The sequence below is a fragment of the Sorex araneus genome, chromosome 3, assembly GCF_027595985.1.
Source record: "Sorex araneus isolate mSorAra2 chromosome 3, mSorAra2.pri, whole genome shotgun sequence".
Taxonomy (NCBI): Eukaryota; Metazoa; Chordata; class Mammalia; order Eulipotyphla; family Soricidae; genus Sorex; species Sorex araneus.
In genome coordinates, this window is record NC_073304.1 from 22,677,882 (window position 1) to 22,693,219 (window position 15,338).

At 37.7% G+C, this 15,338-nt stretch overlaps 1 protein-coding gene across 19 annotated transcripts in view; it reads right to left on the minus strand.

Annotated features, from left to right (window-relative positions):
* The window catches only part of NRXN3 (neurexin 3), a 1,748,572-nt gene that overhangs the window by 1,162,380 nt on the left and 570,854 nt on the right, over positions 1-15,338 (minus strand). For all 19 annotated transcript variants that reach the window (XM_055133160.1, XM_055133157.1, XM_055133153.1 and 16 more), the window contains exon 8: positions 11,498-11,881. In XM_055133160.1, coding sequence (XP_054989135.1) covers positions 11,498-11,881 — 384 coding nt within the window. The remainder of the gene's footprint in view (positions 1-11,497; positions 11,882-15,338) is intronic.

A 15,338-nucleotide genomic window follows, 5' to 3' on the forward strand; every position in this document is an offset into this window, starting at 1 on the left:
CTCACAGTACATCATCTTGCTTCACCTCTTAGCAATTCTGACAATGAAGTGGGCTATGGGTGAGATGTTTATAGTGCACAAGTAGGTCTTCTCTCAAAAGAATAATTTCACCTTTGACCTCAAAAAATTGGTGAGTAATTTTTTGAAGTCCAGATGATTGCACATCTGTATAGAGCTGTATGGAGGGATGAACAGAAGAACCAAATTGAATCAATTAGGTTCTATTTCTGACAGCCGAGTGATAGTATAACAGGAAGGACAGTTGTTGCAGGTGGCCGACCCAGATTTGAAACTCAGTATCCCAAGCACCACAAGTAATGATTCCTGAGTATGTAGCCAGGAGTAACCCTGGAGTAACCTCTGGACACTGTCCTGTGTGCGCCCCCCACCACCAGAAAGACAGGCTCTCTTTCTGGAAAATATAAAAGTCTGCATGGGAAAATCTAGAGTATGGAGTAAAAGAGATGAATCACTTCAAGGACAGTATTTCCCATTCCCCAGAGCTACTTTGCTTCCTTGTTATGCTACAGTGTGGAGATCTTCATTTGATGGGCACCACTCTAGGAACCCATTCAGAAAATATTCTTTATGACTCTGCTCATCACAGTTGATGCTGGAGCTTGTAACCAAGAGAACTTGAACTAGAAAGCTCAAGAGTTCAGTTACAAATAAGAAAACCAAGACTCGGAAGAATTAAAACAAAAAGTGTTGTGCATGCCTTAGCTAGTGAGACAAAGAGCAGAGAATCCAATGTATCCCAGACTTTCATAATTTCTGTGCCTCGGTTATTTTATTTATCATAGAGATGGGATTTTTCCTGAGTTCTATTTATTATTAAAAATGGCATATACTCAGAAAAATCCATTCTGAAGAAAAGTGGTTTAAACAAGCAGTAACTTCAAATTGAAGCTCAATGGTCCACAAAGAAATCAAATTCACATCCTTGTCTTATTGGTACTTCCTTTAAATAGTTGACAACTATTTAAACTGGTAAGAATATGCCTATATTTCCCCTAAACAATTGATAATACTTTATAAGGATATATGAATAGATTGAAAACAGTTAGGGGGAGGGAAATATACACTGGTGGAGGGATGGGTCTTAGACATTGTATGACTGAAATAATAAAAGCTTTGTAATTGTATCTCACAGTGACACAATGCTTCAATAAAAAATAAAAAAGGACAGGGGGAGTAGCAAATGGTTTCTTGCAGCTTAAAAATTTTAACCATTGGTTTATTGTTTCTAGAAACATTTTGGTGGACTCTTTAGAATTTTCTATGTATACTACAATGTCATTTGCAAATAGTGATAATTTGACTTTTACAATTTGAATCTCTTCAATGTTTTCTTTCCTAATTGCTATATATTAATATTTAATAAAAGTGGAATGTACCTGAGATCAGTGTATCTGATTTCAGAGGGAATGCTTTCGGTTTTTCACCATTAAAAATAATACTAGATCATGAGTCAGAGAGAGACAGACTTAGAATGCTTGAACTCATTTGTGGTATAATATATATATAGGCATATAATATGAGACTAATATCCAAGGACAGTAGAAATAAGAGCCAGGAGAATTAGTCCATGATTGGAATCTTGCGACAAGAGTCTGTATAGAGAGCAGTTAGGATAGAGAAGGGACAACCACGACAATGATAGTTTGAAATGATAACTCTGGACAAGAACTGAGTTCTGAAAGTAGGTGAAGAAACACATATGATAACTTCTCAGAGAGAGAAAGAGAGAGACAGAGAGAGAGACACAGAGAGACATAGAGAGACAACCAAAACGTATCTGCCATTGATGCAGACTGGTGTCAGGTGATGGTGGGAGGGAAACTGGGGACATTGGTGGTGGGAAATATACACTGGTGAAGTAATGGATGTTGGAATATTGTATGACTGTAACCCAATCATGAACAACTTTGTAACTGTATCTCATGGTGACTCAATAATTTTTAAAAAATGATACTGGCTGTAGGCTTGCTATAGACAACTGCTACTATCTTCAGGAAGGTTCCTTCTACCACTATTTATTGAGATTTTCAATAATGAATGAATATTAGATCTTGTCAAAAGATTTTTCTTCGTTGATTGATAGGGTCATATGATTTTTATTTTTCTTTTTGTACTAATGTGATGTATTGTGTTAATTGACGAGTATGTTGAACCATCCTTGAATCTCAAAAATGAATTCCACTAAACATGTTGTATTTTTTTTTTATACCTTGTTCAATTCAGTTTGTTAAATTTCTGTTAAGGAATTTTGCATTGAGGTTCATCAAGGATACTGGTCTAAAATTTTATTTTTTGGATGTGTCCCTGTGAACTTTGGGTATTTATGTTTTTAGCATTATAAAAGGTATTAGGAAGGATTTCTATATCCTTAATATTTATAAGTGCTTAAGAAATAAAAGCAATAATTTTTCTCTGTAGATTTGAAAGAACTCACCAATAAACCCATCTGAACCAAGACTTTTGCTCTTGGGGATATTCTTAATTACTGCTTTAATTTCCTTATTATTGGCTGATTCAGACTTTCTATTTTATACTTTTGTTGTGGGGGAGTAGGAGGAGAAAGATTGCATGACTCTAACAATCTCTTACTTTCTTCTAGATTCTCCAGCTTTAAAGCAAAACATTGTTCAGCATAACCTCTCTTTATGTTGAATTTCTGAGGAATCTTTTGCAATCGCTCCTCTTTCATTTCTGACTCAATTTGTTTTTCCTTGTGAATCTAGCTAAAAGTTTATCTTTCTTGCTTACTCTTTCCAAGAACTAGCCCCTGGTTTCACTGATTCTTTTGATTGCTTCCTTGGTTTCTACCAGACATTTGAGATGTGTGTTTAGGTTGTTGTTTTGAGATTTTTCTTCTTTCTCAATGCAGGCCTATGTTGTTCTTAATTTTCCTCTTACTATAATTTTTGCTGTATATAATAGAATCTAATAGCTTGTATCTTTATTATCATAACTTTTAAGATTTTTTTATTCCTTCTTTGTGTTTTTTTTTATCTTTGTTTGGTTTTGGACCCAAACCAGCAGTGCTCAGGGTTTACTCTAGCTCAGAGCTCAAGTATCAATCCTGGCAGAGCTCAGGGAACCATATGAAGTGCAGGGATCCAACCCAGGTCTGCCATGCACAAGGCAAGCACCCTACCACTTCAATCTCACCAGTCCTGTGATTTCCTCTTTGATCCAGTTATTGTTTAGCAGGTGTTATTTTAAGTGTCCAACCAATGAAAGTTTTCCCCATCATCTTTTTGTTGCTAATTTCTACTTTTGTGGCATTGTCCTTTGAGAAGACACTTGTAATTACTTGTTATCCCATTGATCTTTGATATGCTTAAGCAGGCAGCAGTAGCGTCTCCATTCATCTCTGCTGTGGGCTAGTGTAGCCCAATGGTCTCTGCTCACTCCAGGAACATGAAAAGCCTCAAACCATTAGTTCAAGTTTTGATGAAGTCTGACCATCTCATAGGTGGGTGGCCACGTAGTCTTTTGACATCTCGGGGAATCCAGTCAGTAATAGCTCTAGTCCAGTGGTCATCTCTAAAGCACATTATGTGTCTGGCCCATCTGATTTTCGATGCCTTGGCAAATGAGACAGTGTCCCTGATTCTCAATTGTCGACGGAGGTCGGAACTCTGGATTCCTTCTCTCACTTTAGTGAAATGTGATATTACAAGCAGAGCTTTTTCAATTTCTCTTTGGGATACCTGAATAGCATTCTTATCCTGTTTTCATATGGCCCAGGTCTCTGAGGCGTATGTTAATGCAGGAAGAACAGTGGAGTCAAAAAGATGTGCTTGGGTGATCCCGGGGGCCGCACGCATGTGCGGCCTCTCCGCAGCTGCACAAGCATGAATCCAGACCAAGAAAACCTCTTTCGGCATGGGCAACTCCCCGCAGAATGTCTCCAGCCTGAGAACTAAGCCTCGGCCCCTTGCCCGCCCAGGAGGGGAAAGGTATTTCTCTCTCTCTCTCTCTCGCCTCTTTCTCTCCGGGGATCAAGGGCGTGGTGTCCGCCATATTAAGACGACCACAGATTGGGTTTTCAAGCCTGCAATGATTCAATATCTGGAAGAAATCTCCCTGGACTTTGTGTCAAAGTACAGAAATTCAAAATTTGTCTTTACAGTAGGTCTGAATCTAGTGGGGTACTCCTAACAACAATAGTGAGGTTTGTGTTGAAATATTGAATGTAACCAAAGTAAACAGAATGTAAAATGAAACTTATCAGTTACAAGGTAGGGGGTGGGGGGACGGGATGGGAGGTGTACTGTGTTTTTTTTTTTTTTTTTGGTGGTGGTATATGGGCACTGGTGAAGGAATTGTTGTTTCAGCATTGTATAACTGAGACCTAAGCCTGAAAGCATTGTAATCTTCCACACGGTGATTTAATAAAATAAAATTTTTATTTAAAAAAATGTGCTTGGAGTTGAGGTTCACCATCCTCTTAACCACTTCTTCAACGTTTTTGAAGGTGTTCCACACTTCTCTCTTCCTCCTGCACAGTTCTGGCGTCAAGTCACTCCTCATGTTGAGTTCTTAACCCAGTTACACATAGCTGCTACATTTGGAGATGTTCATTATGTTGAGAGCAAATGGAACATCAGGAACTAGTTCATTTTTCATGAACTTTGTCTTGGTGAAATTCAGCTGTAGTCTGACCTTTCCACACTTGCGGTTGAAGTCAGCCCAGCATTTGTGGCTAATATTTGGTGTTATTAGAATGATGTCATCAGTGAAGTGGAGGTGGTGTAATTGCCGAGTGTCTGTCTTTACTCCCTTTCCTTCCCATTCAAGTTGTCACATGGCATTCTCGAAAATGTCACTGAAGAGTTTCAGTGAAATGGTATCACCTTGCCGAAACCCTCTCTTTACATCGATGACCACTTCCTTGTAGAATGGTGAAATCCTGGTGGTGAATCCATAATACAGCTCGCGGAGGATCTTGATGTACTGAGTTTGAATGCCTTATTTGGCCAGGGTTTCGATGACCACTTCAGTCTCAACAGAATCAAAGGGTTGTTTTTCCCATTCCATGCATTGTTCTTTGGCCACAATCTATATAATCTATTCCTCTGACAAATACCATGCACAAATCAAAATGGATTAAAGACCTCAAAATAAGACCACAATCCATAAGGTACCTCGAAGACAAGGTCGGCAAAACCCTTCATGATATTGAAGCTAAAGGTATCTTCAAAGATGACATGGAACTAAGCAATCAAGTAGAAACAGAGATAAATAAATGGGACTATATTAAACTAAAAAGCTTCTGCACAGCAAAAGACACAGGGACCAGAATTCAAAGGCAATCTACAGAATGGGAAAGGATATTCACCCAATACCCATCCGATAAAGGGTTGATATCAAGGGTATATAAAGCACTGGTTGAACTCTACAAGAAGAAAACATCCAACCCCATCAGAAAATGGGCCGAAGAAATGAACAGAAACTTTTCCAAGGAAGAGATACGAATAGCCAAAAGGCATATGAAAAAATGCTCTGCATCACTAATCATCAGGGAGATGCAAATAAAAACAAATATGAGATACCACCTCACACCACAGAGAATGGCACACATCCAAAAGAACAAAAGCAACCCACTGTTGGAGAGGATGTGGGGAGAAGGGGACCCTTCTCCACTGCAGGTGGAAATGCCGACTGGTCCAGCCCCTTTGGAAAACAATATGGACGATTCTCAAAAAATTAGAAATTGACCTTCCATTTGATCCAGCAATACCACTTCTGGGAATATATCCTGGAGAAACAAAAAAATATAGTCGAAATGACATCTGCACGTATATGTTCATCGCAGCACTGTTTACAATAGCCAGAATCTGGAAAAATCCCGAGTGCCCGAGAACAGATGACTGGTTAAAGAAACTTTGGTACATCTATACAATGGAATATTATACAGCAGTTAAAATGGATGAAGTCATGAACTTTTCATATAAATGGATCAACATGGAAAGTATCATGCTAAGTGAAATGAGCCAGAAAGAGAGGGACAGGCATAGAAAGATTGCACTCATCTGTGGAATATAGAACAATAGAGTAGGAGACTAATACCCAAGAATAGTAGTATTCAGGAGGTTGGCTCTATAGCTTGGAAGCTGGCCTCACACGCTGGGGGAAAGTCATCCCAGATAGAGAGGGGAACACCAAGTAATATGTGATTGGAGATCCTGTGCGGGAAGGGAGATGCGTGCTGAAAGTAGACTAGAGACTGAATAGGATGACCACTCAATACCCTTATTTGGAACCACAACACCCAAAAGGAAAGAGAGATATCAAATTGGAATGCCCCGCTAAAGAGTCGGGGGGTTTGGGGGGATGAGTCTGGAGGGGTGGGAGGGATACTGGGTTCATGGGTGGTGGAGAATGGACACTGGTAGAATAATGGGCTCTTAAACATTGCATGAGGGAAAAATAAGCACGCAAATGTGTAAATCTGTAACTGTACCCTCACTGTGACTCACTAATTAAAAAGTAAATATTTTTTTAAAAAAAAGAATGCAAAAAAAATAAAATCGTTTCCAAAAACATCAAGTATCTAGGAATCAACTTAATAAAATACATGGGACATCTATGCCATAAAAACTTTAAATCACTTAAGAAAGCTTATTCCTTAAGAAATGAAAATGTATTCCACGCATATGAACTGGAAGAATCAATACTGTTAAAATGACTATCCTACTTAAATTACTATGTTGATTTAATGCAATCTTCATTCAAATTCAGACGATACTCCTCAAGAATCTGGAAAAGTCAGTAATAGAGTTTCTATGGAATCAGAAGAAATCCCAAGCAGCCAAACACTACAGTGAAAAATAAAAAAAAAAATGGGAGGTATGTAGTTACCTAATTGGAACTAAACTATAAAGCTGTAGTACAACTATCAAAACAGCATTATACTGGAATAAAGACAAGCTTTCTCATCAGTGTGTCAGAATTAAATACCTAAGGACAAAACCCCATATTTATGGACAGTTAATTTTCTGCAAAGGAGTTGAGAACATGGAATGAAGAAAGACAGCTTCTTAACAACATCTGCTTGGAAAACTGGATAAACTTGCAAAATATTAAAGTTCGATCTATATGCCAATCTTACACATATGCCAATTCAAAGTTGTATCAAGATCTTGAAATATCTTTGAGAAACCAGAAACTATAAAGTATAAAGTACATTGAGGAAAATATAGGCATAATGCTCTGAGATTTTGAGTTTAAAGGCATATTCAATGGTATGATGCCACTGACAAGGGCTTCAGAATTAAAAATAAGCAAGTGGGACTACACCAATTTAAGAGTTCCTATATGATGAAGGTAATGCAGACATCTAGCTGAATGGCAAAAAAAATTTATATTCAACATATCAGATAAAGGATTGATATCCAGGATATATAAAGTACTTATAAATATCAACAACAACATAAACAACAAATCCAGAACCCTATTATAAAATGAGGAGAGGAAATAAACAGATACTTCTTGGAGGAAGACAGGCAGATAGCCGATATGCACATAAAAATTGCTCATTATAACTTACCATTAGGGAAATCCAAATAAAGAATACTTAAAGACTTATTTGGATTTCCCTAATGATAAGTGATGATGAGCAGAGAATGGCATATATCAAAAGTAGTAGAAAAAAATCTGTCTTGGTGGGGATGTGGTGAAAAAGTACTCTCATCCACTGCTGATAGGAATGTTGCCTGGTTCAACCCCGGTGGAAAACAGTATGGATAGCTCTCAGTAAACTTAGAATAAAGCTGCCATGTGACTCAGCAATTCTTTCCTACTACCCCCAAGACATAAAAACACATTCATTCAAAAGAACACATGAAAGATACTACAAGCTAGCCTTACACATGGCAGACCTGGGTTTGATCTCCTTTTCCAATAAGGTCCCCCAAACACGGCAATGGGTAACTCCTGTGTATCTAAGTAAGGACCCAAGAGTAATCCCTGAACATCATCAGGTGGTCCAAAGACAAACAAAAAAGTGCATTCATTGTGGATAGCAACAATAACGAAGACATGGATTCAATCTAGGTGTCCAATGATAGATGAATCCTTATGAAGATGTATACTATGTAATACTATGAAGCTGCAAGCAACAATGAAATCATGCAATTTGAAGCAATCTGGATAAAGCTAGAAGATATCATGTTGAGTGAAGTAAGTAAAAAGAAAAAAGACAAACACAGGATGATCTCACATATCTGTGGTATATAGAATAACTGGACAAGTAAATGCAGTTTAGCAAAGAGAGGGTGCCTAGATTACCCTTAACTCTAGGGTACAGGGAAGAATTGGACAGAGGGAAAAGAAATTGGGGAGCTAAGAAAGATAAAAATAAATAAATAACAGGAAATCAGGGATTAGGAAACTCAGATATATTGGTAATTTGGGTGTGTGGTGTAGTTATTTATCTAAACCACAGACTCAACAACATGAAATCCAAACAACAACCACCAAGCATTGAAATGTGTCTTTTAAGGTGGCAGATGAGAGTGTCAGGGGCAGGTGGGAACTTGGGAACAATGGTGGAAGGAAGTTGACACTGGCAGAGGGTTGGTGCTAGAATATTATATGTTTGAAACACAATTATTAATACAATTATTAATAACTTTATAAATTACTGTTATTTAAGTAAAAAAAACTTTAAAAAATAATTTCAACAGATTGACAGTAATCAGCCAAAATTGCTCTTTGCTCTTTGGATCATGAGGATAGTTCTCAAATCACTGTGAACACAAATGAAAATTTATATTTATCTCTCTAGCTAGAGATAAAAAAACTGGTATGGCTGTATGTATAATACATCTATGTATAGTATGTTTTATTTCTTTTCTAATTCCAGCATCTATTACACTGCCTGGAACATATGAGAATTTAAATATGTGTCTGCTACATCTACAAAAATTAGGAAAAAAAGACGCTAAAAATGTTTATAGCAAGGAATCAGTTTCAATAAGGTAAAAGCAAAGTCATTGGAAAGCTTTATTTCCTTTGTAAGAAGAGAGAAGTCCTGTCATTTTTACGCTCCACTGATTCATTCCGAACATGGTGTCAGAAACAATACAGGGCCAAAAAACAATTAGTCAGAGAACAAAACAATCAGTTGAACCGTCTGGGATTTGAGAGATGTATAGATCAAATGTCTTAAATTTACTAGGCTTCATCTCATTTGACCAAAATGGATGACTCTTGGCTGCACTGTCTCAGGGATAATTGTCCCTCATATATTCGCAATCAGCTGCCTTTTAATGGCTAGTCAGAAGTGACAATGTAAAAGGTGCAGTGACTTTCATTGTACTTGACAAATCTTGGATCAACTCCCACTGATTTGCCCTTGGAACAGGTGAGCTCAGAGACACTGCACAGCTAGGGACAGTCACTGTTGCCTGTGTTCAGTAAACAGAAGATCCATGGTTGGGAAGAAACTTAAGAAGAAGAAAAGAGATGTTTGACGTGACCTTCAGTTCTTACTCTACCTCATAGACAGCAGAAGATACTCAATGTCTTAACTATTTCATGGATTGAAGAAGATGACTGTACATAAACCAGCATCAGAGTTTTTTACCCTACTAGGGTATATGGAATGAGTCTAGGAACTTGACAAACTTACTACACCCCTGTGACACACTATTGTTCTAGATGACTACATGCTCATTTTGGTACATTTTCTAGTTGTCATCACATAGAAAAGTCGGAAAATCTGAACTGAAATAAAAAAAAAACTTGAAGGAATCTCTATCTCTTCACCACTATGCCCAGTATATTATTCTTGGACAATTGTAAAGAAGATTTACAGTTCTCTTGAAACATGTTTTAACTTGTACTACAGTTGACCTAAAAATTACTCTCTGGAAATAGCTTTGATTGGTCATCCAGCCTCTACTCCAGGCTGGATCCAAGATACCATATCTTCTCGTCAGAATTGTTTTTGATACACCAACAACTCTGGTCTCTGGCAGAATTTAGGGAAGATATTTTCATGTCTTTTCTCAAGAAAGTGTTCTTTTCTTAGAATCTCGATGTTCTCCTAGTCTGCTTTATCAACTGAATCCAGGCTACTACCTGATCACATTTTATTATTGCTTCTGGAGTTGACATCTCGACTTCTCAGATAGAAGGAGCAATGTCTATTACAGAAGAATTATCCTCAGAGTCTTAGAGTTATACCTGCCAAAGAATCTTAATAATTGCAAATTCTCCTTTTATATAATATAGAGAATGAAAGCCAGTTTATTCTCTGTGTGTGGCATATAAAAGAATAAACTGATTTTCAATGTGAGTAAAACTAACAGAATCTCTTTTCTGACTTTTATCTCTGCCCTTTGCCCAAACTATCAATACAATGCAACTGTAAGATGCCATAAGTGGCAAATAGAAATGGGATCCTCCCATTATCTTGGCTTATTCTAAAGATCAGTCAATGTTTCTGTTCCTCACTTCTTCAGCCAATTCCCATACCTCATGTCTCACTCCACTCCATGAAGGATTTTGCTCAAGTCCTCAACCATGTCATGAGTTTTCACCTCTGTACGTTGGCAAAGGTTGCCTTTCTTGTCTCCATTCATAGGTCTCCATTCAACTTCTTTCCTAAGCTTATTCCCACTCTCATTTCAAGTCACAAGTTACATATTTATTTCTTGCAATTTTTTGTTTTTATTTTTTATTGAGTGACCATGAGATAAAGAGTTACAAAGCTGATTATTGTCAGGTTTCAGTCATAAAGTGTTTCAACACCCATCTCTCCACCAGTGTACATGTCTTTTTTTTAATCCACCCTATAGTATGTTAAAATTCCTCTAAAATGGGTACTCTCCTCCTTCAATGATGCTGATAAAATATTCATGCCTATAATAGTTACTAACATTTATTAAATACTTAAAGAACATAGCCCTGGAACTAACAATTATCACTTAACTATTATCAATATCCTATTATATAGTATTATATTCCACTTTACCAAATTGTAAACCAAGACTCAAAATATAGATGATGTCTATAAAGTATGTACTACTATATGAGGAAGAGCTTTCACACCCTGTCTTGTCCTAGAATTAATGTTCTTATCCAATCTATTGACATTGTATTTCTAATACTAATCCAACATTTAGCATGTAAAAAGCACTAAAGGATATAAGTTGTATAAATAAATGAAATGAGTTGATTAGTCCTTTTGAAATCTTCAAACGTTCACCCACTGTAAGTAGATGTTTTATATTTAATCAAAAGATGGATCATGATCACATTAATATTTATATATTCCAAAGTTTCCCTTTCTAGGATTCAAGCTTAATCAAACAATTCCACACATCCAAAACTAGAAAGGGTAAGATCTGGAGAGCACGAACCCAGGAAAACTAAGAAAGAATATACAGAGAGGTGCAAGGACTTGACGGTTCTGGGAAACAATTGTAGTGGTTACCCCCACAAGGATTCAGTATGCCGATCAGAAGGGTCAACTCACCCCTTTCACAGGTTCGTCCCCAGTAGCCAGTGCCTGTGCAGTCGCAGATGAAGCGGTTCCAGCCATCCTTGCACACAGCGTTGTTCTTGCAGGGGTAGCTGTCACACTGCTTAGCATTCATCCGTGAACAGGAGGACTTGACGCCCGCTGCATTCTGCATTTCCGCCAGCTGCCGGATGTTCTTACTGCGTCCATCAATGAACAGGTCCCGGATGCAGCCCACATAGCCATAGTTGAGCATGGCGGTCCAGAGCTCAGTGGGGAGGATGAGGCCAGCCCGATTTTCTGGCAGACCACCAAGGTACATGTCCCCTTCCAGATCCAGGATCTCACTCTCCCCACTGGCAGTGAAGGGCGTGCGCCTGCTGTTCACTGATATGGTACCTGAGGTGAAAGAAAGAAAGAGAGAAAGAGAGGAGGAGAGGAGGAGAGAAGGAGAGAAAGAGAAAGAGAGAAAGAGAGACAGTCAGCTCAGATTCCTCTTAGTCCTGCTGATGTCAGTAATGAACCAAATTAAAGAAGCCCAGGTTATAAGTTCTGAGGCTGATGCTTCTTGTCCAGTTCAAACCAGAAAACAAAATGCTTCAAGATGGTAAGAACAATGCCAGCACTTTGTTCCCATTCCTGCCAACTAAGACAGCCTGACCTATAGATAGATTCAAGACAAGACCAGTGGCAGGATATCTTTTCTCTACCTTGAAGTCATGGAATGATCACATACTATGCAGACTGACAACAAAATGATTTCTGCTTGTGATTAAATCTTAATTTTATCATGTATTAAGTGGGAAATGCCAAAGAAGCGATTCCATCTTCCTTGATCTTAATTTCCACTACTACAAGTTGATAGAAATATTGTCTCCAACTGATGGGCTGGTGTGGTGTTTTGTGAGTTCATGTTTCTAAAGTGGAAGCCTTATTCTTTGCCTAAGTCCACAGGTTCGTTACCCCAAAAATGGTAGAATTGACTCTTTATTCTCTCTCTTCCTATATACTAGTATCTCTATACTGCTATTAACCAGTATTGCCAATACACATTTGAAGAACTGGCTCTGACTTTTTATTTCGGATACATTTTAGCAAATATGTATCAGAGAGTTCTCCAGTCTTTGGTATAGCTGGACATACAGAGATTAACTTGATAGACAAATCTCTGTTCTCCTGAGGCTCAGGTTCCAGAGCAGAGAGAAAGAAAATAAATTGTCCATAAACTAGAGAAAGTAGCTAGCTGCCCAGAAGAGAGTAAAATGGGCATTATGGCAGCACCCTATGACTGTTTCAAAAGTATAGAATCACTGGAACAAATTTGACACTGGTGGTGGAATTGGTGTCAAAATAGTATATGTCTAAAACTCAACTATCAGTAACTTTGTAAATAGCAGCTTTTAAATTAAAAACAATTTTAAAAATTGTAGAGTCAGGGCATGTGAAATAGTACAGCACAGAGGGTCCTTGCCTTGAACATGATCGATCCAAGTTAGATTTCTGGGAGCCCATGTGGTCCCCGGCTGAGTCCTGCTAGAAGTAATTCCAGAGCAGTGCTGAGTATGGTCACAGAGGCAAAACACAAAGGTGCAGAATCAGCAGAGGCCTTTCCTAAGAAGTGGTCAAGAAAACTGATACTAGAATGTTGAGCAGGAAAGAATCTACCACTTGGGGAAATGACATCCACAAAGGACCTGTAGTAGAAGGAATATGGCTATAGGGGAGGAGGCGTGTGGTGGGGGCAGGTGAATCAGAGATCCAGAACTGGAGTGTGGGACTATGGAAAATGCAGCCAGCCCAGAGCCCAGCAGGGAATCAGAGAAGAGCATTCCAGAACCACATGGCTTCCCCACCTAACTCAGTTCTTTGACCACTTGACATTTAAACTTCCTAAATCATAAAATCAACTGATACCCAAACTGCAAAGTCAGAACTTTTGTAAATTAGCATTATTAAAGTACTTGATGGTTGCCTGGCTGATTCATGCCAATCATCAATCAGCCTTCACTCAGTCTGAGCTTTAACACACTCTGCTATGAAAAGGACCAGCCAAAAGATCTGAGAAGAGCCAATAACCTTCAAGACTGTAATGTTCATTTTCAAAGATAAAATCACACAAACAAGAGATGGTGGAGAGGACAGGAAGGAGACTCTGGGAGGGTGAAGCCAACAGCACAACTCCCCTCTGCTGGCTCTAAGAAATTGCCTCAAAGAGAGATAAGTATTATCTCCTGGACTTGAACCTACTTAAAGTCAACATAACCATAATAACGTCCTAGCTACCATTTCAAGTTCTTTGTGTGTTTTTATATACCAGATCATCAAAACTATCTAGCAAGGTAACAGCTAACATCTCTCTCCTTTCAATGATGTAAAAGTTAAGGTCTATGTCTTTTTTCCCTCTGAGGTTCACTCTTTCTCCCTCCCTTTCCCTCTCCTTCTTCTTGTTCTCTCCCCATTGTTCTAGAAACCACTGGCAGTGCTGCTAAGGAAGTCAGCTTATCATTCTCTGCAATGGTCATGAGGTGCTAGAATCAAATTCAGGGTACTGTATATACAGATATCGCTCTGTCATTTGAACCACTTCCTTGGCTTTCTTTACCCTTCTCATGCCCAAGCACTAATCTCAACTATTGACAAGGAACAATGTCAGAAGTGATTTCTATTTTAGAGCATTAGATCTATCCTGAGGACAATTTGTCCTCTAAGTATGTGACCACAATTGTTTGTAGTGCACTTACCATATTTTAAGAATCAGTCCCCTGACTCGAGGAGTGACCATAAAAAAATTTTCTAGATGCACTGAGGATTTCAAAACTAATCATTTCAGCCTATGCTCACAATTAGAACATATTGGAAAATATCCTCAAGGAAAAAAATGAAGATGAATATATCATATTAAAATTGCAAATTAGGCTGAGTGTGAGTAAGGCTTGTTTTTGTATTTGTGTTCACTCATTTTCCATTTGAGGTTTATACCAAATTTTCAGTGAGAGCATAGCCTCCCACAGAACTCAGCAGAACAGAATTCTAAAATATAAACAAAGAATATTCTCATTTTCTCTGTGGTTTTGCACTCTATTTTTTCAGTTACCTAAGGTCATTCATGGCCCAAAGTTATTATGCAGAATAAGATATTTTTAAACAAAGATCACAAGACTGTATTCATATAAATTTAATTATGGTATATTATGTTTCTCTTTTACTATTAGTTATTGTTCTTAACACTTAACTTCTTATTGTAAATTAAATTCATCTAATTTACAAGGTAAACTTAACCATAGATATTTATATATAGAAGTGATGCATATATATGTGTATATATGTATATCACAAACATATATACATATATCACATATGTATACATATATATATATATATTTGTTGCATTCACAATTTCAGGCAACTAATGGGGTATTAGAACCTGTCTCCTAAAGTAAAGGGGAAAACTATGGTCCTAGAAAAATAAGTATCCCTACTTGAAAAGTCAATTTATGTGGAAAACCAATAAAAATAGATACATTGAAATTTTATAATCTCTAGACAGCCTGTGACATAGATAGGTATACTCATAAAACCTGTGAATTATGATCTTACTCCTGAGACCCAAAATGCATGGCTTAAAAAGAAAAAGATGAAGAAATTACAGCATCTGATCTTTTTCCTAAAGGTTGGGAGGAAGAAGTGGGGAGTATCTGCTAACAGGTGAGTATGAGCTTCTCTTTTGGGTGATAAAAATATTCTGAAATTAGGAAGTGGTGATAGATGGCCAAGCATTTGTACTAAAAATTGGTAAGCTATATACTTGAAAGTGATTTTTCTGGTATGTAGACAACATTGCAACAAAGCTATTATA